A 22,753-nucleotide genomic window follows, 5' to 3' on the forward strand; every position below is an offset into this window, starting at 1 on the left:
CATGGGCATTTTTACACCATGTGTCTGCTAAATCCCCCCTCTATCTCAATGAGCACACACCTCGCATGCTTTTCAATGTCTACAGCATAAATCTGCTGCAAAACTTTCATGCAAACTGAGCATTTAAATGCATATGGATATATAGGGTCTTGGACCATATATATGTTTTTTGAGTGAATATGCTTCTTTGCTCACTATTTGGAATTATATTACTCTCTATTTTTGAATGTTTGCCTGCTAATTTGAATGTTTTACACCATGACCCCAGAGGAATACTGTCTCATTCAGCTGTATCTTTGCGTGATTGGAATGATAATTAAACCTGATTTGGTTTGAATCTTCCTCCTGGAAGGAGAACTGGAATTGGAATAGGTTTATTATTGTCACATGTACAGAGATAGAGTGAAAAACTTTGTTTTGTATACTATTGATAGAGATCAAATCATCACATGGGGCATTGAGGTAGAACAAGTAAAACAAGAACAAAATGCAGAATAAAGTGCAACAGCTAGAGAGAGAGAGTGCAGTGCGGGCAAGGGGCAAGATCATAATGAATCAGAATGTGAGATCAAAGTTCCATCTCTTCATCGTGAAGAGAACCTTTGAATCGTTCAAAGTTCAAGCAAAATTGATTATCAAAATGTGTAAATAACATTATAAAAAAGGAAGTCATGCTGAGGTTTCAATAAGCACTTGAGGTCTCACTTGGAGTATTGTGAGCAGTTGTGAGTCGCATTTCTAAGAAAGGATGTGCTGACGTTGGAGACGGTTCAAAGGAGGTCCACAAGAACAATTCCAGGAATGAAAAGCTTATCATATGAGGAACATTTGATGACCTTGGAGCTGTACTCACTGGAATTTAGAAGAGTGGGGGTGATCTCATTGAAACCTATCAAAGGTCATAAGGCCTCAACAGAGTGGATGTGAAGAGGATGTTTCCTATAGTGGGGAGGTCTAGAACCAGAGGGCACAGCCTCAGGATAGAGGGATGTCCAATTAGAATGGATATGAGGAGGAATTTCTTTATCCAGATCCAGAGGGTTTCGAATCTGTGGAATTCATTGCCACATGTGGCTGTGAAGGCCAGGTCATTGGGTGTACTTAAGACAGAGGCTGAGAGATTCTTGATTGGTCAGGGCACAAAAGGTGACGGGGAGAAGGCAGGAGAATGGGGTTGAGAGGGAAATGGATCAGCCAGGATCAAATGGTGGAGCAGACTCAATGGGCCAAATGGCCTAATTCTGCTATGTTTTTATGATCTGTGTTGCCGTTTACTATTTTGAGTCATTTTCTTGCAAGCATGTACAGAATAGAGGCACGTAACTGTTCCTGAACCTGGTGATGTGGGATTTAAGGCTCTTGTACCTCCTGCCGAATGGTAGCTGCAAGAAAAGAGCACGGGCTGTCAATGCTGGAGGCTGATATCTGGTGGCAGCACTCCTCGTAGATGTGCTCAATGGTGGGGGAGGGATTTTCCTGCGATGGACTGGTCTATATCCACAACTTCCTGTCGATTTTTCCATTCCTGGGCATTGGTGCTTTCACACCAGGCCATGGATCAAACACTCTCCACTGTGCATCCACAGAAGCTTGTCAAAGTTTCAGATGACATGCTGAGCCTGCGCTAACCTCAGAGAAAACAGCGGTGCTGACATGTATTCTTTGTGATGACAATTATGCTCTGGTCCTAGAACAGGTACTCGGATATGATAACGCCAAGGAATTTAAAGTTACTGACCCTGTCCACCTCAGATCCCCTAATGGGGATTGACTCATGGACATGTGGCTTTTTCCCCCCTGTAGCCAATAGCACAATACATTGACGTAGAGCAAGGTAAAGCAATAACAGAGTACAGAATAAAGTGCAACAGCTCCAGAGAGAGAGTTCAGTGTGGGTAAACAATAAGATCTTCCAGCTGCCCTTCAATTCAGACTTCAGATTCATTTATTTATCACAGGCACATTGAAACATACAATGAAACGTGTCAATTGCATTAACAATTGTGAATCAATATTAACCTCCAACTCCACGGCAAGGTTCAGAGCAAGGAGCATTACTGACCTCAGCCCGCTCAGAATTCTCAGAGTACGGTAGTAAAATCATTGGCTCAGCAGCATCCATGAGAGACGGGCAATAAAGGCGGCTCAACAAACAATAGAGGACATTACACACACACTTCACACGTACTACACTCCCAGACCTTCTGAACACCGCTACAGTTCCCTGCCCATCAACACCAGAAGAGTCCAATGCCTTGTCAACACTCAATTTTGAATATATAGTGTGCATAGCACCTTTGACAGTAAAAACAGTCAGTTTTATTATCTGTATTTGTATTTTACAAGTGGTCAGGTGGTTAAGGCATTCAACTAGCGACCTGAAGGTTGTGAGTTCGAGCTCCAGCCGAGGGAACGTGTTGTGTCCTTGAGCAAGGCACTTAACCACACATTGCTCTGCGATGACACTGGTGCCAAGCTGTATGGGTCCTAATGCCCCTCCCTTGGACAACATTGGTGTCGTGGAGAGGGGAGACTTGCAGCATGGGCAACTGCTGGTCTTCCATACAACCTTACCCAGGCCTGCACCCTGGAGAGAGAAGACTTTCCAGGCGCAGATCTATGGTCTCGCAAGACTAACAGATGCCTTAAAAAATAAAAAATAGCACCTTTGACAGTAAAAACAGTCAGTTTTATCTGTATTTGTATTTTAAATCACACACATTAAGTTTTAGTATTTATTATCCATTATTTAAATATATGCAGTGTGGTGCTGTGCATCTTAGGCTCTGGGATGTTGTCCTTACCACTGCACAAACTAAGTTCCTCACGGGCAATAAAGTGAATTGAACCAACACACCCAAAGATGTGCCGGGGGCCGCCCGCAAGGGCCACCAGACACTCTGGTGCCAGCATGGCATGCCTGCCATTTTCAACAGAACATTACGCAGGTGGCACGATGGCATAGTGGTTAGCGCAATCACTTTACCATAGCAACCATCACCATCGAGATTGGATTCTGACTGCTGTCTGCGAGAAATTTGTACGTTCTCCCTGTGACTATGTGGGTGTCCCCCACGTCCTCTGGTCTCTGCCCTCATTCTAAAGACGTACGGATCAGGCTTGGTAAATTGTGGGCATGCTACGTTAGTGGCTGAAAGTGGCAACATTCGCGGGCTGCCCTCAGCGTGTCCTCGGACTGTTGGTCGTTGATGAAAAACGACACGTTTCACTGTATGTTTCACTGTACTTGGGACAAACAGAGTTAAACTTGAAAACTACACAAGCAACGGCAACAGTTCATTGGTCGCCAAAACTCACCGAAAGCGGTTTGATCTTCTTGGCTCAGTTTTCGGATGCATCGCTCCCTCTCCCATGGAATCTCACACTCCGGTTGGAAGCCATTAGCCTGAAAACAAAGGAGATACAAGAGACTGGAATCTGGACCAAAGAGAGAAAAGTTGCTGGTGAACTCAGAGGGAAACGGAGAGTCGACGTTTCGGGCCCAGACCCTTTATCCTGAGTAGAGAGGAGATAGCCAGTGTAAAGAGGATGAAGGGGAAGGATGAGGCAAGAGCTGGCAGGCTCCGTATGGATCCAGGTGAGGGGGGGGGGGGCGGACACAATTGATTGGCCATTGTATTCAATGTGGTGGAGGAATCCGGTGAGGAAGGAGGCAAAGTGAAAAACCAATTTCCGACCGTGGGCAAATGAGAAGTGAAAAAAAAGTGAAAACCATAGAGAATGGGGAAGTTCTAAGAGGCCTGGACAGACTAGAATCCGGGAGAATGTCCCCAGTGTCCAGGCAGTGCATAGACAGGGGTCACCGCCTTGGTTGAAGTTCCAGTTTATTGTCTTTCAACTGTACACGTGTGCTGCTAAATGAGACAATGCTTTCTGGGACCAAAGTGAAAAACACAGAACACATATCAGACGCAGCACAAAAAAAAATGAACGCAATAATGTTTACAGGTAATTTCTGAATGGTCCATGAACTTAAGTTCGTTTAATTGTCTTTCAACCATACATGAGTACCAATGAACGCAGCCAAACAAAACAGTGCTCCTCCAGGGCCAAAGTGCACAGTACCAACAGTCACACACAGCACGAGGCACATAGAATATATCAGTAAAATATGGTCATGCAAACAAATATATAGTTCAAGTCCCTGAGTCCATGAATGTTACAGCAGCCAAGCTTAAGACAGCTTGTCTTCTGCTGAGCGAACAGTGGGGGGCAGCACTGACTCCAGGCGTCGCACTGCCCTGACTCTGACACCTCTCTCCTGGGCAGCTGGACTTCAGGCCTGGTCCTTGCTACCATGTACACTGCCTCACTTTTTATATCATCTTTGCTCTCTTTTTGCACTACCTATTTAATTTTATATATGTATATATTTCTTAAGGTAATTATTAATCCATTTTTATTATTGTATCACAATGTACTGCTGCCCCAATACAACACATTGCACAGCATAGTATATGACAGTGATAGTAACCATCTAACAATTACAGCCCGGAAACAGGCCATCTTGGCCCTTCTAGTCCACACCGAACTCTTACTCTCACCTAGTCCCACCGACCTGCACTCAGCCCACAACCCTCCATTCCTTTTCTGTCCATATAGCTGTCCAGTTTAACTTTAAATGACAACATCGAACCTGCCTCAACCACTTCTGCTGGAAGCTCGTTCCACACAGCTACAACACTGAGTAAAGAAGTTCTCCCTCTAACATCCCCTAAACTTTTGCCCCCTAACTCTCAACTCGTGTCCTCTTGTTTGAATCTCCCCCACTCTCAATGGAAAAAGCCCATCAATGTCAACTCTATCTACCCCCCTCATTATTTTAAATACCCCTTTCAAGTCCCCCCTCAACCTTCTATGCTCCAAAGAATAAAGACCCAGCTTGTTCAACCTTTCTCTGTAACCTAGGAGATGAAACCCAGGCAACATTTTAGTAAATCTTCTTTGTACTCTCTCAATTTTATATTATTGGATATTGAACCTGATTCTGATTAATAAAAAATTCTGTCGATCTGCAAGTTGATGACATTAAGTGCATATGCGACATATGGTTACGTATACAACAGTACAATGTTATAAGGCTGCTGGCACTGTCACAGGGTGGTAGTGGTGTTCAGAACTCTGAGCCTGGGGGAAGGAGCTGTAACCCAGTGTAAGGTCCTTGTTCTTACACTGCAGAACCATCTGCCTGACAGTAGAATATGGGTACAGCATTTTTTTAAAGTTTTATTTATCTATATAGAGATATGGTTCTAGCAGTGGTGGTAATGGGGATAGGCTACCACTACCTATTAAATTCCCCCAAACAGCATGCGCCTCAGATGGCCTCTGACAACCAAATCCAGCTCCAGGCCTTCGTGTGTGGCTTAGCTACTAAACCCAGTGGAACTGTTTTTACTGATAGAGGGACAGAGGCAGTTTACTAGTGCCTTATAACCAGTCGCTTCAGGCAGATGGGGCTTATTAGCTGTGGTTGGAAGCTCATCTAGAAGGAAAACTCCGATCTCAAACCTCCACTGCCTTGTGGCTGTACCCACTCATGAGGAAGGCTTCGGGAGTGAACCCCGAGGGAAAAATCTGGAGCTGGAGACCCCAAGTCCCTACATTGAGTCCAACACTGACTGGCTACTCCTGCCATGCTGCTGGTGCCAAACTGTATCGGTCTCTGCCATTCCTTAGGGTTCATCAGATGCATGGAGAGGGGGTACCTGCTACATGGGCAACAGTTTGCCCTACATTTTGTACTGCCCAGGCTTGCGTATCTAGACAGCTAAGGCGCAACATCCATAGTCATCTCTGACCAACGGAGGCCTCAAGTATAGAGATACAGTGTGTAACAGGCCCTTTCAGACCAACGAGCACACAGCCCAGCAAACCACTTATCTAACCTGAGCCTAATCACAGGATAATTTACAACATCCAACCAACCTACTAACCGGTATGCCTTTGGACCATGGGAGCACACAGGAAGAAGGTGAAAGATACCTCCCCCATTTCAGAGCCTCATGACCCAGTGGAAGTCTCAAGCACAGAAGGTAGCGGAGGCCAAGTCATTAACCATACAGTACATGTCTGAGAGAGAGTTTGATGTGCTACACTTGTTTATGCACAAGGGATTATGTACTTATGCGGAGAAAGCAGGACTGGAATGGTGACCTGTCTGAACAGTTATAGCTATGTTGAATGGACTTGGAATTGGCTTATTATTGTCAGGTGTCTCAAGAAAAAATTTACCAGGATATGCTGGGACTTGAGGACCTGCATTATAGAGAAACATTGAATAGATTATGTCTTTATTCTCTGGAGTGTAGGAGAGTGAGGGGAGATTTGATAGAGGGAGGGGTATAGATAGGGTAAATGTAAGCTTTTTCCATTGAGGTTGGGGGAAGAGTAGAATTAGAAGGTGTGAGTTAAGGATGAAAGACGAAACTTCATCCCTCAGAGGGTGATGCAAGCTGCCGGTGGAAGTGACTGATGAGGCTAATGAGTATGGATAGAGGGGTTATGGAGGCCTATGGTCCAGGTGTGCATCAATAGGACTAGACAGAATAAACATTTGGCATGGACTGGACTAGACAGGCTGAAGGGCCTGAGTCTGGGGCATTCTCTCCCCAACTCTGAGAAATGGCTTCCTTCTACATGGTCTCAAGACCAAATTAGGAGGCGCAGTCAGTGCCTCCACAACAGAGGGAAGGTAAGGGGCGGGAAGGTTCGAGGGGATCCACATCTCTGGAGGAAGTGGTTGAGCCAGGTACAATAACTACATTTTAAAGTCTTTTGGACAGATCGATTCAAGATTCAAAATTGTTTAATGTCATTTCCAGTGCACAAGTCTAGAGAACAAAATAATTGCTACTCCAGAACCAATACAGAAAAAAAAAAAACTTGATTAGATAAAGAACACAATAATAAAAAACACAATAGATATAAATACACAAGATAGCTTGTATAGATACAGTAGACTGATTGCCAGTCCATAAAGTGATGCTAGGCACAGGAATGTCTGTACATAAGGTGACTGACAGGAAATGATAAAGTAGTGGTGGTTGGGGGTGTGGAGGGGTTAGGTTAGTGGCTGGAGGTGCTGATCAGCCTCACTGCTTGGGGAAAGTAACTGTTTTTGAGTCTGGTGGTCCTGGTGTGGATGCTATGTAGCCTCCTCCCCTATGGGAGGGGGACAGACAGTCCATAAGCAGGGTGGGTGGGATCCTTCATGATATTACTGGCCCTTTTCCGGTACATGGATAGGAAAGTTTTAAAGGAATGTGTGCCAAAGGGGACTAGCTCAGCTCATAAGACGATAAGACATAGGAGTAGAATCAGGCCATTTGGCCCATCAAGTCTGTTCCACTAATCAATCATAGGTGATCCTTTTCTCCCCTCCTCAGCCCCACTCCCCCATCATCTCCGTGTAACCTGTGATGCCTTGTCCAATCAGGAACTGATCAAGCTCTGCCCAAAATACACCCAATGACCTGGCCTCCACAGCTGTCTGTGGTAATAAATACCACAAATTCACCACCCTTTGGCTAAAGAAATTTCTCCACATCTGTTTTATATGGATACCACTCTATCCTGGGGCTGTGCCCTCTTGTCTTAGACACCCCTACTATAGGAAACATCCTTTCCACATCTACTGTCTAGGCCTTTCAACATTCAAAAAAAGGTTTCAATGAGATCCCCCTTCATCCTTGTAAATTCCAGCGAGTACAGACCTAGAGCCATCAAACGTTCCTTGTATGATAACCCTTTCATTCCTGGAATCACCCTTGTGAACCTCCTCTGGACCCTCCCCAATGCCAGCATATCTGGTCTAAAGATGAGTTGTCCAAAACTGTTCACCATACTCAAGGTGAGGCCTCACCAGTGCCTTATAAAGTCTCAGCATCACATCCCTGCTCTTGTATCCTAGACATTTTCAAATGAATGCTAACATTGCATTTGCCTTCCTCACCACTGACGCGACCTGCAAGTTAACCTTTAGAATGTTCTGCACAAGGACTCCCAAGTCCCTTTGCATGAGATTTTTGGATTTTCTCCCCATTTAAAAAAAAAAATAGTCTGCACACTTATTTCAACTACCAACATGCATGACCATGCATCTTCCAACATATTTCATTTGGCACTTTCTTGCCCATTCTCCTAATCTGCCTAAATCCTTCAGCATCCTACCTGTTTCCCTGACACAGGACCATAGTAGAAAGGGAAGGAGGTGAGACCTAGCAGAAGGTGATAGGTAGGTGAAAAGGGGTACCATACGTGTACATCAGTAGAAAAGGTTTAGAAGGATTTGGGATATGGACCAAAAGCAAGCAAATAGAACCACAGCTCTGCCTTCAGTACTAATATTCCTAGTGAATTCATCACCAAACCCAGAGCCTGGGAGCTATTGCCTCCCTGTGCAACTGGATCCTTGTCTTTCTGACCAGCAGACCACAATCAGTAAGGCTAGGCAGCCAGAACTCCGCCATGATTATCTCCACTGCGGTGACCCACAAGGTTATGGCCTCAGCACCCTACTCTACTCCCTGTACACTCGTAACTGCATGGCCAGATTCCTCACTAACCCCATCTACACGTGAGCAGATGTGAGGCGCTCCCTTCATTGGGTATTGCATCCCAGCTGTCAATGTGATATGCAAGTCGGGGCAGTATAATAATGGAGAGCAAACTGTTGCCCATACAGCAGGCTCCCCAGCCCTCCAATGAATCCAAAGGAACAGCAGAAACCAATACTGTTTGGACCTAGTGATGTCACAGGAGTTACCAACTTAGTCCCAAAGCCTTCCCCACGAGTGGGTATAGTCACAAGGCAGCGGAGATTTGAGATCAGAGTTTTCCTTCTCCTAGATGAGATGCCAACCACAGTTGACAAGCCCCATCTGGTTTTAAGGTGCCAGTAACCCAAATTTGCCTCTTCTCCTGTCAGCAGAGATGGGCTTAGTAGCTAGGCCACATGTGAAGGTCAGGAGCTAGACTTGGTTGTCGGAGACACTGAGATGCACACCACCGGGGCATTTAATAGGTAGTGGGAGCCTATCTCTATTATCACCACCCCAGCTATAACAACCTTAAGAAACCAAGTTTGCACATTATACTGTAATGGGCTGAATCTCCAATAATGATGAGTTGGAGCACAGGAGACATGGTATCATGACAACAACCTTTCCCTCAATACCAACAAAATAACAGCTGGTCATTGACTTTAGGAAGGTGGGTGGGGGTGTGGTGCTGTCTACATCGACAGTTCTGAGGTTGAGAACTACAAGATCCTTGGAATAAACATCACCAATAACATGTCCTGATCCACGCACATTGATGTCATGGTCAGCAAAGCCCAGCAACACCTCGGCTTCCTCAGGAGGCTAAAGGAATTCAGCATGTCCTTGTCAACCCACGTCAACTTTTTACCAATGCACCATAGAGAATAAATAACCTGTCTGGATGCATTGCAGCTTGGTACGGCTATTGCTCTGCACGTGACCGCCAGAAAGCACAAGTGTTGTAGATATAGATCAGCACGTCACAGGCACCAGCTCCGAATGTATGTCTCACTGCCTCACTAAAGCAGTCAGCGGAATGAAAGACCCCACCCACCCCAGACATTCTCTCCCATCGGACAGAAAATACAAAAGCCTGGAAGCTGTACAACCAGGCTCAGGGACAGCTTCTATCCCAGTGTTTATCGAACAGACCTTTCCTGCATTAAAATGGACTCGTGACCTACCTCATTATGATCTTGTACTTTGCCATTTACCTACACTACATTTTCTCAGTAGATTTTACAATTTATTCTGCATTTTTACTGACTTACCTTGTTTTATCTCAATGTATCTGATCTGTGCGAACAGTCTGCAAGACAAACTTTTCACTTTCACCGTACCTGTGACTCATGTAATAAACCAGTTCTAGTTCCAATGAATGGGACCAGCTGAGAGGAGCATCTTGGTCAGGATGGACCAGCTGGGTGGAAAGACTTGTGCACTGTTACTCTAGGCCTCCAACAGGCTGAAAATAAGGAAGTAAATTGGCAAGATACATTACTTTCCACTTTTGCATTGGCATAACTTCCAATAGCACACTATGAGGATTATAAGATTTATTGATGCATTTTTCCATATCACGGTGGAATGGAGACCTCAGGAAGCTAGTGTTCATGCTGTTACTAATACACACAGACCAGAGCAGACTAGCTTTGAACCCCTTTCTCCTGCCTTCTCCCCAAAACACTAACTTCCTCATTGATCCTACCAGACCCTGGCCTCCACTGCACTATAATATGGGCACTATCCCAGTGGAAAAATGTATCAACAAATCTTTTAAATCAGTGCACAGTTTGGAGTTATGCTAACACAGAAGCAAAGGATAATATATCTTGACTATTTATTTCCTTATTTTTAAATCTCACAGAGCAACAGTGCTGGAACAGGCATTTTGACCCAACTGGTCCATACTGACCAAGGTGGTCCTCCAAGTTGGCTGCCACATCCATCTGTGACAATGACTTCCACAGAAACATTGTCTCATAATTTTACTGTGTACCATAGTAGCAGTTATGAAATGACAATAAAAGGTGACTTAACAACTTGAGACTCACTGTCAAGACACTGGAGCAGGAATCCAATCACAGACCCAGTACTGTGCACACCATGATATTAATTGAGTAACAAATCCCAAGGTGCAAACAAAATCAGCATCAAAGTTCAGGCAGAGATCAAGACATCCAGAGAAATCCAAAAAATTAGACAGACAGACAGACAGACATGCTGGAAAAGGCTCAAAAAAACTCACTGGCACAATCTGCCACCAAATAGGTGAAAACAGAGGACTGAAATACACTGAGCAATAAACAGAGAGGCAGACGATAGGTGGAGCAAAATGAGACACAGGTGGCAGCAATACAGGTAATAATGAGAAACAGGTGAGAGACGGAGTACTCAGTAATACAGGGGCCGGAGTAGAGCAGGAGCACGTGGCAATACAAAACCACAGACTGACAGCTGGGGGGAAACACAGAAAACAACAGAGTTCAACTGGAGGTGCTGACACTCACCAGCATCTCATCTCTGTCCTAATGGAACACCCCTTCATTCAGAGGCCATGCCCTCAGACCCTCGACTCTCCCGCTCATGGAAACACCCTCTCCATGTTCAGTCTGTCCAGGCATTTCTGCACAGTGCAGTTTTCAATGAGATTCCCCCCGCCACACCATCCTTTTGAACTCCATTGAGTACTGACCCAGACACATCAAGCACTTCAGATGTTAATTGTTTTATTTATTTATCTGTTTATCTATCTACCTATCTATTTATTTAGAGATACAGTGCAGAGCAGGCCCTTCTGGCCCAACGAACCACACCGCCCAGGAACTCACCTACCTAACCTTGGCTAATCACAGAACAATTTACAATGACACATTAACCTACGAACCAGTTTGTCTTTGGACTGTGGGAGGAAGCTGGAGCACCCGGAGACTCACATGCTCACAGGGAGAAGGTACAAACTTTCTAACAGAAGATGCTGGGACTGAACTCTGAAACCTGATGCCCTGAACTGTAATAACGCCGTACTCATCGCTACGCTACAGTGATGCCTGTGATCACTCTTGTGAACCTCCTCTGGATCCTCTCCTGGCCAATACATTCTATGGTGCATTTAATATTTCAGAAATATTTGAGAAATCTTGTTTCAGTAAACTTCCTTGTTCATTTACATAATTCATTACGGGTTACATATATAGCTATGTGATTGGCATACGTCATCACACCACAGCATGATACATGTGCACCTCGCTTAAAGTAAAGAACAAACTTAAGACTTGCATCTCTCAGCTCTTCTGTTTTCCTTTGAATTAGTTTAATGTTTTGAAGTTACAACACATAACAGATCCTCCCTTAGATTGGTCTGACAAGAAACCCTTTGTCAAAACTCTCTGACCTGCTGACTGCTCCCAGCATTCTCTGGTTTCCTGTTTTAAGTCTCAGACACAAGTTATGATGGAAGCAGATGTAAAAATCAATAAACAGGGAGCCAATAACCTTAGCCAAGGTCAGTACGGTAGTGTAGTGGTTAGCATAATGCTGTGCAGTGAGAGCATTTGTCGATCAGGGTTCAATTCCCACCCCTGTCTGTAGAGGGTTTATACATTCTTCCCATGAATGTGTGGGTTTCCTCTCACATTTCAAAGGAGCACAGCTAGGGTTAGTGAGTTGTGGGTATGCTTTGTTGGCACTGGAAGCATGGTGACTCTAAGATGTAGTGAGTTGTGGGTATGCTTCATTGGCACTGGAAGCATGGTGACTCTAAGATGTAGTGAGTTGTGGGTATGCTTTGTTGGCACTGGAAGCATGGTGACTCTAAGATGTAGTGAGTTGTGGGTATGCTTTGTTGGCACTGGAAGCATGGTGACTCTTGCTGGCATCCCTGCACGATACTCGGACTGTGTTGGTCATTGTAGCAAAGGACACATTTTACCAGATGTTTCGATGTTTTTAAGTATGTGTGACAAATAAAGCTAATCTTAATATCTTTAGGGTGGTGGGGTGGAGATACGTCTCTATCAAAGGATGTGTAAGTTTCTCTTTCCCTCTGCTAGCCTGCAGGTCACCCTGGGGCAAGATGTAGCACCTGCTTAGTCCCCTATCAGGGTGACGTGAAGCCACAGGAGCAGGTGCTGGATGGTCGTATGAGCAGCCGGTGCACATCACAAATTCTGGTTATGCGACCACTGACGCCAGGCAGACAATCCCTGAAGAGTATTGATAATGGCTTTGGTCACCCGTCTTGTACAGTCACTGCCAGAAGAAGGCAATGGCAAACCACTTCTGCAGAAAAATTTGCCAAGAACAATCACGGTCATGGAAAGACCATGATCACCCATATCATGAACAAACGAGTATCTTTATCTTTTTGCTCAGGGTGGCACTGAGTTGGTTGAGAGCTGAAAGTGGAGAGGGTTCTATCCCTCTCCTGGTGTGTGGTGTGCAGATAACAGCAAAGCTTTGGGGTGTCACCTGCCACAGGACCCCCGGACCCTCGAGTACTCTCACAGGCAGAGCGACTACTGTGAGCAGGATGTGCTACCATTGGAGAGGGTGCAATGAAGTCTACAAAGAGCAATTCCAGGGAAGAGAGGTTTAACATATGAGGAGTGTTTGGTGGCTCTGGGCCTGTAGTCCCTGAGTTTAGAAGAATGAAGGCGGATTTCATTGAAACCTATCGAATATTGAAAAACCTAGATGCAGAAGACGTGCAGAGGATATTCCCAATAGGAGGAGAGTCTAGGACCACAGGTGCAGCTTCAGAATAGAAGGACATCTCTTTTGAATGGAAATGAGGATAAATTTAATTCGCCAGAGGGTTTTGAATTGGTGGAATTCATTGCCACAGACAGCTGTGGAGACCAAGTCATCGGGTGCATTTAAAGTGAAGATTGATTGGTTCTTGTTTAGTATGGGAGTCATAGCTTATGGAAAGAAGGCAGGAGAATGGGGTTGACAGGGAAAATAAATCAGCCATGGTGGAATGGCAGGGCTGTCTTGATGTGACAAATTACTATCATCTTGCTAACAGAAGAAGCCTGTTGGGTGAGGTACGGACAGTGTGGCCATGAGGTATGAGGTATGTGTGTCCCTGCCTGGGAAAATAACATCCATCCTTGGTTCGCCTACAAACCTCTTTCTCCTGTCTGACATTAAGCAGCCATGCAGTGTCTGAGAAAATTGAATTCGCCCTGTTCTCTGCCGATGGCTCTCCCTGAGTGGAAACAGAATTTAATTCCCAATTACCTGACCATTTCAATTGTCTCGTAGAGGGTCCCCATTTTGAAAATTAATGGGAATTCTGCTCAAAGTGATTCAGAAAAGATTTCTGGGTTCTGTTTCATTAAAAAATCAAATCTGACGTTGCTGTTAAGACCTGCAAACCTTCAGCAAGGTTTGTTTCTGGTTTTGTTTTATTTTTGACTTTAAATGAATTAGACCCTTTAGTTCAAATGATCCCATATATAAATTATGTACAGCACAGCAGAAAGGAATTTTTTAATATGTTTTATTTACTTAGGTATACAATGCAGAACAGGCCACTTATGTTTGTAACTCCTAAACATTAAATTAATTCAAAGGAAAACAAAGGAGCTAGGAGAATCAGCTTGTTCTTTAAACACACATATCACATGATGACGTACGCAATTCACCTAATTATACATATAACCTGTAATTAATTATTTAAATGAGAAAGAATGCTTAATCAAACAATATATGAACAAGATTACTCAAATATTACAGGCTCTCTGTTTTTTCTTCCAAACAGCTTAATGATTTGGAGTTACAAAGCACAACAGAAGAGTCCTTCAAAGTGAACTCATGGGCTGTGGGAACTGTTCGGTGATGGAGTGAGTGAGATTGAGTGTTATCCCCTCTGGTTCAAGAGCCTGGTGGCTGAGGGGTAATAGCTGTGTGGAGCTTGCATGTTCTACCCCGTCACCCAGTGTGTGTTCCCCCTCCCGGGTGTGCTGGTTTCCTCCTACAGCCCGAAGAGGTGCTGGTCAGTGGGATAGTTGGCTGTCGGATGAACAGTAGACTCCTGGGGCTGCTGATAGTCATCTGGGGAGAGGAGGATGCAGGGAAACCCAGTGGGAAAGAGGATAGAACTGTTATCTGGCACAGACTTGATGGGCCAAATGGCCTCCTTTATGTCATAAAGAAATAGGAATCATGGAAAAACAATCTCTGCTCTTATCCTGTCACCCTCAAATTATCTTCCCTCAATGCCCATCCAGTTCTCTCCTAAAGTAGCTCACTGTCTGGTTCCAGTGTTCTTAGAGACAGCAAGTTCCAAAATATGTCCACTCTCTACAAAATAAAAGCAAAAGATGCCCTTCAAATCCCCCTTACATCTTCTGCTCTTTGAAAGTGCTCGCTCTGCTCCTAGACCTCTGCCCCCACCCCAGGAGGAAACACACAAATTCCTAACAGATGACAGAAAAACTGAACCCTGATCTTTCGATTGTCGGTGTGGTAAAGTGTTACACTGCGGTAGCTTGCCGTTCCAACTCAGCAACTTTGCAACAGTGCGGTATAGTCGCTGAGGTGAGGAACCTGAAAACGTCCACTGCTCCACCGTGAATCCAGTGTCCATCAGAGTCCTGAGCCAACTTCATACCGACTGTTTAACAACTGTTTCTGTCTGACCGAGGCAGTGAGAAGTAGAGACAGAGTCCGTGAGGGCGAGGCTGGTTTCCAGGAGTTGTACTGAGCTGTGTCCACATCACGCAAGGCAGCCAGCCCTCTCTGGAGCCAGCATAATCAAAGATCCCACCTGCCCCGGGCAATCCCATTGGGCTGGAGATACAAAAGCACAAACCACCAGGCTCCAGGTTGGCTTCGACCCCACTGTTATCCGACTCCTGAATGATCCCTGGTAAGATTAGATGGACTCGTGGCCTCACAATCCACCTCGTTATAATCTTGCACCTTACTGTCTACCCGCACTGCACTTTCTCTGTAAATCTATCTGAACCGAAGGGGATAACTTCACTCAACCTCACTTCAAATGTTCCTGCAACTAGGGACTCACTTTCACAGACTCTTCATCTCATGTTTTCTATATTTATTGTTTATTTATTTATAATTATTATTTCTTTCTTTTTGTATTTGCAGTTTGTTGCCTTTTGCATACTGTTGAAAGCAAAACATAGCCACAGTCTTTCATTGATCCTATTATGGATTGACTGAGTATGCCTGCAAGAGTATGAATCTCAGGCTTGTATACAGTGACATATGTGTATTTGGACAATAAAGTTATCTTCAACTTTGAACTTTATTCTGCATTCTGTTATTGTTTTCCCTTGTGCTACCTCAATGCTCTCTGAATTGATTTGGTCTGTCTGAACAGTACGCAGGACAAGCTTTTCACCGTACCTTGGAACATGTGACAACGGAAAACCAATTCCAACTCCAATTTGTTCTAGATTCACCGTTCTCTCACTTTATCCGTGAAGGGTTCAAGTCCATAGATCTCTCAGCTTGTAGGGCAAGTTGATAAGGTGGTTAAGGAGGTGTATGAGGTGTTGGCTTATTAGTCGGGGGACTGAGTTCAAGAGCCACAAGGCAATGTTGCAGCTCTATAAAACTCTGGTGGCATCACACTTGAAATACTGTGATTAGTCCTGGTCGCCTCACTATAGGAGAGTGTAGAGGGTGTAGAGGGTGAAGAGGATATACCCACTCATGGGGAAGGCATCGGGACTAAACCCCGAGGGAAAAGTCCGGAGCTGGCGTCCCTAAGGCATTGAGTTCAACACTGACTGGCAACTCCTGTGACACTGCTGGTTTCAAATGCATCGGTCTCTGCCGTTCCTTTGGGTTCATCAGGTGTTTGGAGAGGGGGAGCTTGCTACATGGACAACAGCTTGCTGTACTGCCCTGGCTTGCATATCTAGATAGGTAGAACGCAATATCCATGGTTAATTCTGACTGACAGAAGTCCTCACCTCACCAGAGATCTGTCAAGATGCTGCCTGGATTGGAGAGCACGTCTCGTGAGGGAAGGTTAAGTGAGCGAGGGAATTTCTCTTTGCTGCATAGCAGTATGCTGATAATAAAACAAGCAAAGGTCGATCACGACAAATTGAAATTGAAAGTAATGGTGAACACTCAGGCTGGTCACAGAAATTTAAGTAAAGACACAACATTAAATTTTTAAAGATTGTGGTGATAAAGCATCTGCTGATCACGAGGCATTGTTGAGATTGCCAAGATCTTCGCTGGTGAAAATGTAAACCACTAGAACGGCTGCATCTGTACCTATGTGTAATGAACAAGCGTGAGATAAAGACTGCTTACCAGGAGAACATAAATTCAGAGTCGGGGTGACGCTGATCCCAAGCTATCTCATTATATATTCCAAAAATACAAAATCCAAAACACTTCCGGCCCCAAGGATTTTGGATAAGGGGGTACTCAACCTGATTCTGATTCAAATCCTGAAACCCTCCAAATCCCCATTTATCAGGAATAGTGTAGAGGCTAGCGCATCAGTTTACAGCGCCAGCTGATGCGACCGTGGGTCAATTACCAACATTGTCCGTGAGGAGTTTGTACGTTCACCCCGAGACTGTGTGGGTTTCCTCTGGGTGCTCTAGTTTCCTCCCACATTCTAGAGACGCACCGATTAGGGTCAGTAAGCTGTGGGCATGTGATGTTGGAACCGGAAGCCTGGCAACACTTGACGCAAACGACTCATGTTCCGACGTGCAGTGTCAGGGCCTTCCTGCCGTGGATTCGCCCGTTGCAGCTGCCCGGGGAGGAGACTGCGGAGGCAGTGTGGCGCGGTGAGCATCCATGCTGGGTTTGAGGCTGTCCCCTCCCATCAGTGCTGCCCCCCAGTGTTCGCTCAGTGCAAGACAAGCTGGATTGCGTTCATCTGCTACTACACTAGTGTGTGATGAAGAACTGTTCTTGCCGACACACCCTATACACCATCAACCTACAGGCCACGGCACTCAGGGACTTTGGCTATATTATTAGTTTCTTTTTGTGACTGTATATAAGAACATAAGAAATAGGAGCAGGAGTCGGCCATCTGGCCTGACGAGCCTGCTTCGCCATACAATAAGATCATGGCTGATCTGGCCATGGACTCATCTCCACTAACCTGCCTTTTCCCCACAACCCTTAATTCCCCTACTATGCAAAAATATGTCCAACCTTGTCTTAAATATATTTACTGAGGTAGCCTCCACTGCTTCATTGGACAGAGAATTCCATAGATTCGTTACCGTCTGGGAAAAGCAGTTCTTTCTCCTCACTACTACTACGTCGACTCAGGCCTAGGGGGCCGGCGTCGGGCATGATGACGGACTCTCCACTTCTCCCTCTCCCTCATCAGTGTGTTCAGTTCATCTACATTGGCCGCGCTGCTGTCTTCTAGGAGCGTGCTGACCATAGTCTTGGGAGGGTGCTAGGGTTCATCCTCCCGTGCTTGAGCTCCCATATGATGACTAGGCTGGCAGGTAGCTCGGGGTGGTGTAGACAGTGACCCGCTAGTTGCAGTCTTCTTGCCTCGATTTTAGTGGTGAGCATCGGTAGGTCGTCATAGAGCTCGACGTACGTCATGTGCTGTTGCCAGCTCACGTCAAGAGCCCTCCGGAGCATTCCTGTATAGCAACCATCTAGAGGCTTTCGCATCGTCTTGGTGAGTGTCCACGTCTCGCATCCGTACGTGAGAATGGACTCTATGACTGCTATGAAAATCCTCTTTTTAAGCCCTCTGGTCAGGTTCGACTTCCAGATTTCCTTCATGTCGTTCATAGCCCTCCACGCCAGCGCCTTCCGTATCTTTATGTCCTTCTCCGAACTCATCATTCTTGATCCGAGGTACTTGGAGTCAAAGACTTTCTTAATAGTATCATTCTTTATGGTCTTGAGAGCATCTTCATCGCAGTTAAACGCCATGTACTCTGTCTTTTTAGCGTTTAGGTGAAGTCCAATTTTATTGCACTCAATTGCCACTTTTGTCAGCAGCTGCTCAGTAGTTCCTACTCATGTCCGTCCTAAATCTACTCCCCCAAATTTGGAGGCTATGTCCCCTAGTTCTAGTGTCACCTACCAGTGGAAACAACTTCCCTGCCTCTATCTTATCTATCCCTTCTGTAATTTTATATTTTTCTATAAGATCTCTTCTCATTCTTCTGAATTTCAGCAAGTACAGTCCCAGGCAACTCAATCTCTCCTCAGAGTCTAACCCCCTCATCTCTGGAACCAACCTGGTGAACCTCCTCTGCACCACCTCCAAAGCCAGTATATCCTGCTATTGTAATTATAGCTGCTATATTTGTCTTGTAGAGTGTTGGACTGTTGGTACTGTGCTTTACACTTGGCCCCGTAAGAATGCTGTTTTGTTTGGCTGTATTTATTATTGGTTTATAAAGCACTGAACAGCCTAGGGCCAAGATGCATCTCCGATCTCTTGCTGCACTATGAACCTTCCCCAGCTCTCAGGTTGTCCAGGACGCATCTGTGTACGGTTCCCGGGGTCGAAACTAAACATGGTGAAGCAGCTTTTAGTTACTATGCTCCACATCTTTGGAGTAACTTTCCAGAGGATCTGAAGTCTGCCCCAACTTTAAGCTCTTTTAAATCGAAGCTTAAAACTTCTCTTTTTGCTGTAGCTTTTAATTAAAATCTCCCGCACTGTAACTTCTATTTGTCATATCTATTTTGTGTGATATTATTCTCTTATATATTGTCTGAAGCTTGATGTTTGATTTTATATCTTGTTCTTATGTAAAGCATTTTGAATTGCCTTGTGTTTGAAAACTGCTAAACAAGTAAACTTGCTTGCTTGTATTTATGGGTATTCATGTATAGTTGGAATAATATGAATTTGAACTTCTACCTATCACTATCTACCATGTATATTGTCCACTCTGTGAGCTTCATGCACACTTGAAATCAGGTTTAATACCACTGGTATATGTCGTGAAATGTGTTGTTTTGTGGCAGCAGCACATTGTAGTACATAATAATAAAAAACTACAAATTACAATAAGAATCTGTGTACAGTACAGTAGATTCCAGTTAATTGGGACACATCGGGACCAGTACATTTTGGCCCAATTAAACGGCTGCCCCGCTTAGCTGAAGTTTCATGGAAATAGTTAAGTAGGTTTAAAAAGACAAACTGAGTAACAAATTATGTATTTAAGTGAAATACAGAACAAATTAGAACAACACTAATACCATAGCAGTACTATAAAGCTGTATTAGTTCCTAATACTTATCAACGGAGGAATTCATCCGCGTCCTCTCAATGAAGAAAATCAGCATAGACCTAGTGCAGATAATGGACTGTCATCATTTAATTCTGTTGACAATTGCATCCTCCAAATCTTCGTTTTCATTGTAACATTCAAGATGATTGCTGATACCTTCAAATTCTTTGTGACGCCTAACTCGTTGAAGTAGGGAAATAGTTTCATTTCCACTCCAGGCTGTTTCTGGCATCCATGGGCCGGAATGCTGGAAACCGCAGCAAGCAGAACAGTTCTGAACTGTCTTGCTGCTTATTTCTCAACAACTGTCAGTGACAAAATTCGCTGCTTTTTGGACGCAAACACACGCAACTGTCGCTGTATAAAAATTGTTCATCTGAAGTGCGGTGTTGTGTCCAACGGCCACACGAGTGAATACAACCAGTGCTAGTTAGAACCTGCTCAGCAAGTCTCCTGCCCCAATTAAACAAAGTGTCCCAAACAAATAAAGGGAATCCAAGCTATTTTCGTTATTAGTTTTTGTTCTATTGTTCTGATATATAAATTAAATAGTGCAAAGAGAGGAAAGAGAAGGAAACTATTAATGAGCTCATGTTCATGGATTGACTGTCCATTCAGAAATCTGATGGTTGAGAGGGAAGAAGCTGTTCCTGGAATGTTGAGTGTGTGTCTTCAGGCTCCTGTACCTTCTCTGAGATGGTAGCAATGAGAAGAGGACAGGTCCTGGGTGAAGGGGGTCCTTAATGATGGATGCAGCCTTTTTGAGGCACCACCTTTTGAAGATGCCCTCGATGCTGGGGAGGCTGGTGCCCACGATAGAGCTGGTAACCACCCCACTATAGAACGACCCAGTCCCATCCCCCCTCCAGCTCTCCCCCCTCACAGTGAAGGCGCAAATCACAGCTATCCCACTCACGAGGAATAAATCATTCTCCTGCAAGTAGGCTGATTAGTTTTGCTGAACACTGCCAAATCATTGTGACTCAGAGACTGCTCTGCACAACGAAATATAATAATTGCTTGCAGTTCCCTTAGACAGCAGCTGGAGAGAGCAGTGCAGCTGTGAGCCCAGCACCACCACCGTTCACAGCACGAGCAACAGCAGCCCCACCAGACACCCCTCACGCTGTGCTCAGTAACGGCACACTCAGAAATTTCCAGTCCGTGCCGTTGGCAGGGAGGCAGACATAGGCAGGGATAGTGGCGGCACGGTTTTGCTGTGGGCAAGGCCACAGCCTCCTGGCGCCAGAGACCCGGGCTCAATCCCGTCCTCCGCTGCTCCCTGTGAGGGGTTTGCATGCTGTCCCTATGGATTCCCAGTGCGTAGGTGAGTGGGTTCTATGTTCAGAAATACAGGCCCTTCAGCCCACTGAATCCATGCCCGCCAATCGCATACGGCAGAGTATAGGCCCCTCAGCCCATCATATTGCTAACTGCCCCTCGTTTGTAGGTGGCTGGCGCAATCTTGGGGGAGAGGGGAGTTGATGGGGGAGAGGAGAGTGGGGGAAATGTCAAGTAGATTTGAAGCGAGGGGATTGAGAGTTTAAAGAGGTGGTGGATGTCTGGAACAGGCTGATGGGTGATGGTGGATGCGAGTGTGAAAGGGATGCTCATGACAGACAGGTGAACGTGCAGGGAATGGAGGGATCTAGATCCTGTACAGGCAGAAGGGACTCAGTGTTCGGCACAGGCACTACAGGTCGAAGGGGCTGTTCCTGTGCCAGTCTATATTCCTTTATATCAGAGAATGAGGGTTGCATTGCTGTAAACAGGTGCTTGACGGCTGGCATGGATTCAGTGGGCCGAAAGGCCTGTTCCTGTGTAATGTGGCCCTCAAAACATAGAACATACATTAGAATAGTACATCGCAGTACAGGCCCTTCGGCCCACAATGTTGTGCTGACCCTTTAACCTACTCCAAGATCAATCTAACCCTTCCCTCCTACATAGCTCTCCATTTTGCTACCATCCATGTGCCAATCTAAGAGTCACTTAAATGTACCTAATATTTCTGCCTCTACACCACCCTGGCAGTGCGTTCCACACACTCACAACTCTCTGTGTAGAAACCTATCTCTGATACCTCCGTACTTTCCTCCAAACACCTTAAAGTTATGCCCCCTTGTATTAGCCAATGCCTGCACTGGGATAAAGGTGCCTGCTGTCCATTCTTGCCTCTTGTCATCTTGTATAAAATGTATATATGATGTAAACCTGGGTGAAACTAGAACTAGAGTTCATGGGTCAAGGGTGAAAGATGAAATGTTTAAGGAGACCCTGAGGGGGAGCTTCACAGGTGGAGCGTGAAATGGGCAGCCAGTGGAAGTGGTGGATGTGGGTTCGATTTCGCCTTTAAGGATGGGAGGGGTATGAAGGGCTGTGAGCCAGTGAGACAGTCTGGATGGGCTGAAGGGTTCTATCAGTCTATGTGATCTGACGCACTGTGTGAATATCAATCATATCGTAAGCAATGGTACTCCTGATGCATCCTTCCCTTCACTGGTGAAACCCGGCGTGGACTAGGGGACTGCTTTGTCGAGCGCCTCTGCTCTATCCACAGAAAGCAGGGTCTCCTGGTGCCCAGCCATTTGAATTCCTGTCCCCGTTCCCAGTTTGGTATGTCAGCCCATGGCTTCCTCCTCTGCCACGATGAAGCCACTCTCAGGATGGAGGAGCAACACCTCCTATTCCATCTGGCTTGTCTCCAACCTGAGTGCATGAACATCAATTTCTCCAACGACTGGTAATTTCCTCCCTCTAATTTCCCTCCTCTTCAATTCCCCACTCTGGCCTCTTACCTCTTCTCCTCACCTGCCTATCACCTCCCCCTGGTGCCCCTCCTCCTTCCCTTTCTCCCATGGTCCACTCTCCCCTCCTGTCAGATTCCTCCTTCTCCAGCCCTTTACCACGTCCGCCTATCACCTGCCAACTTGTCCTCCTTCCCCTCCTCCCACCTTC

The 22,753-nt window shown here is 45.4% G+C and overlaps 1 protein-coding gene across 1 annotated transcript in view; it reads right to left on the minus strand.

Annotated features, from left to right (window-relative positions):
* LOC140194803 (pituitary adenylate cyclase-activating polypeptide type I receptor-like) overlaps positions 1-22,753 on the minus strand; it is a 102,415-nt gene that overhangs the window by 74,535 nt on the left and 5,127 nt on the right. Inside the window, exon 2 of the mRNA XM_072252083.1 lies at positions 3,319-3,406. Within this exon, the coding sequence (XP_072108184.1) occupies positions 3,319-3,406 (88 nt within the window). The remainder of the gene's footprint in view (positions 1-3,318; positions 3,407-22,753) is intronic.

Source organism: Mobula birostris, chromosome 3 (genome assembly GCF_030028105.1).
Source record: "Mobula birostris isolate sMobBir1 chromosome 3, sMobBir1.hap1, whole genome shotgun sequence".
NCBI classification, from domain to species: domain Eukaryota; kingdom Metazoa; phylum Chordata; class Chondrichthyes; order Myliobatiformes; family Myliobatidae; genus Mobula; species Mobula birostris.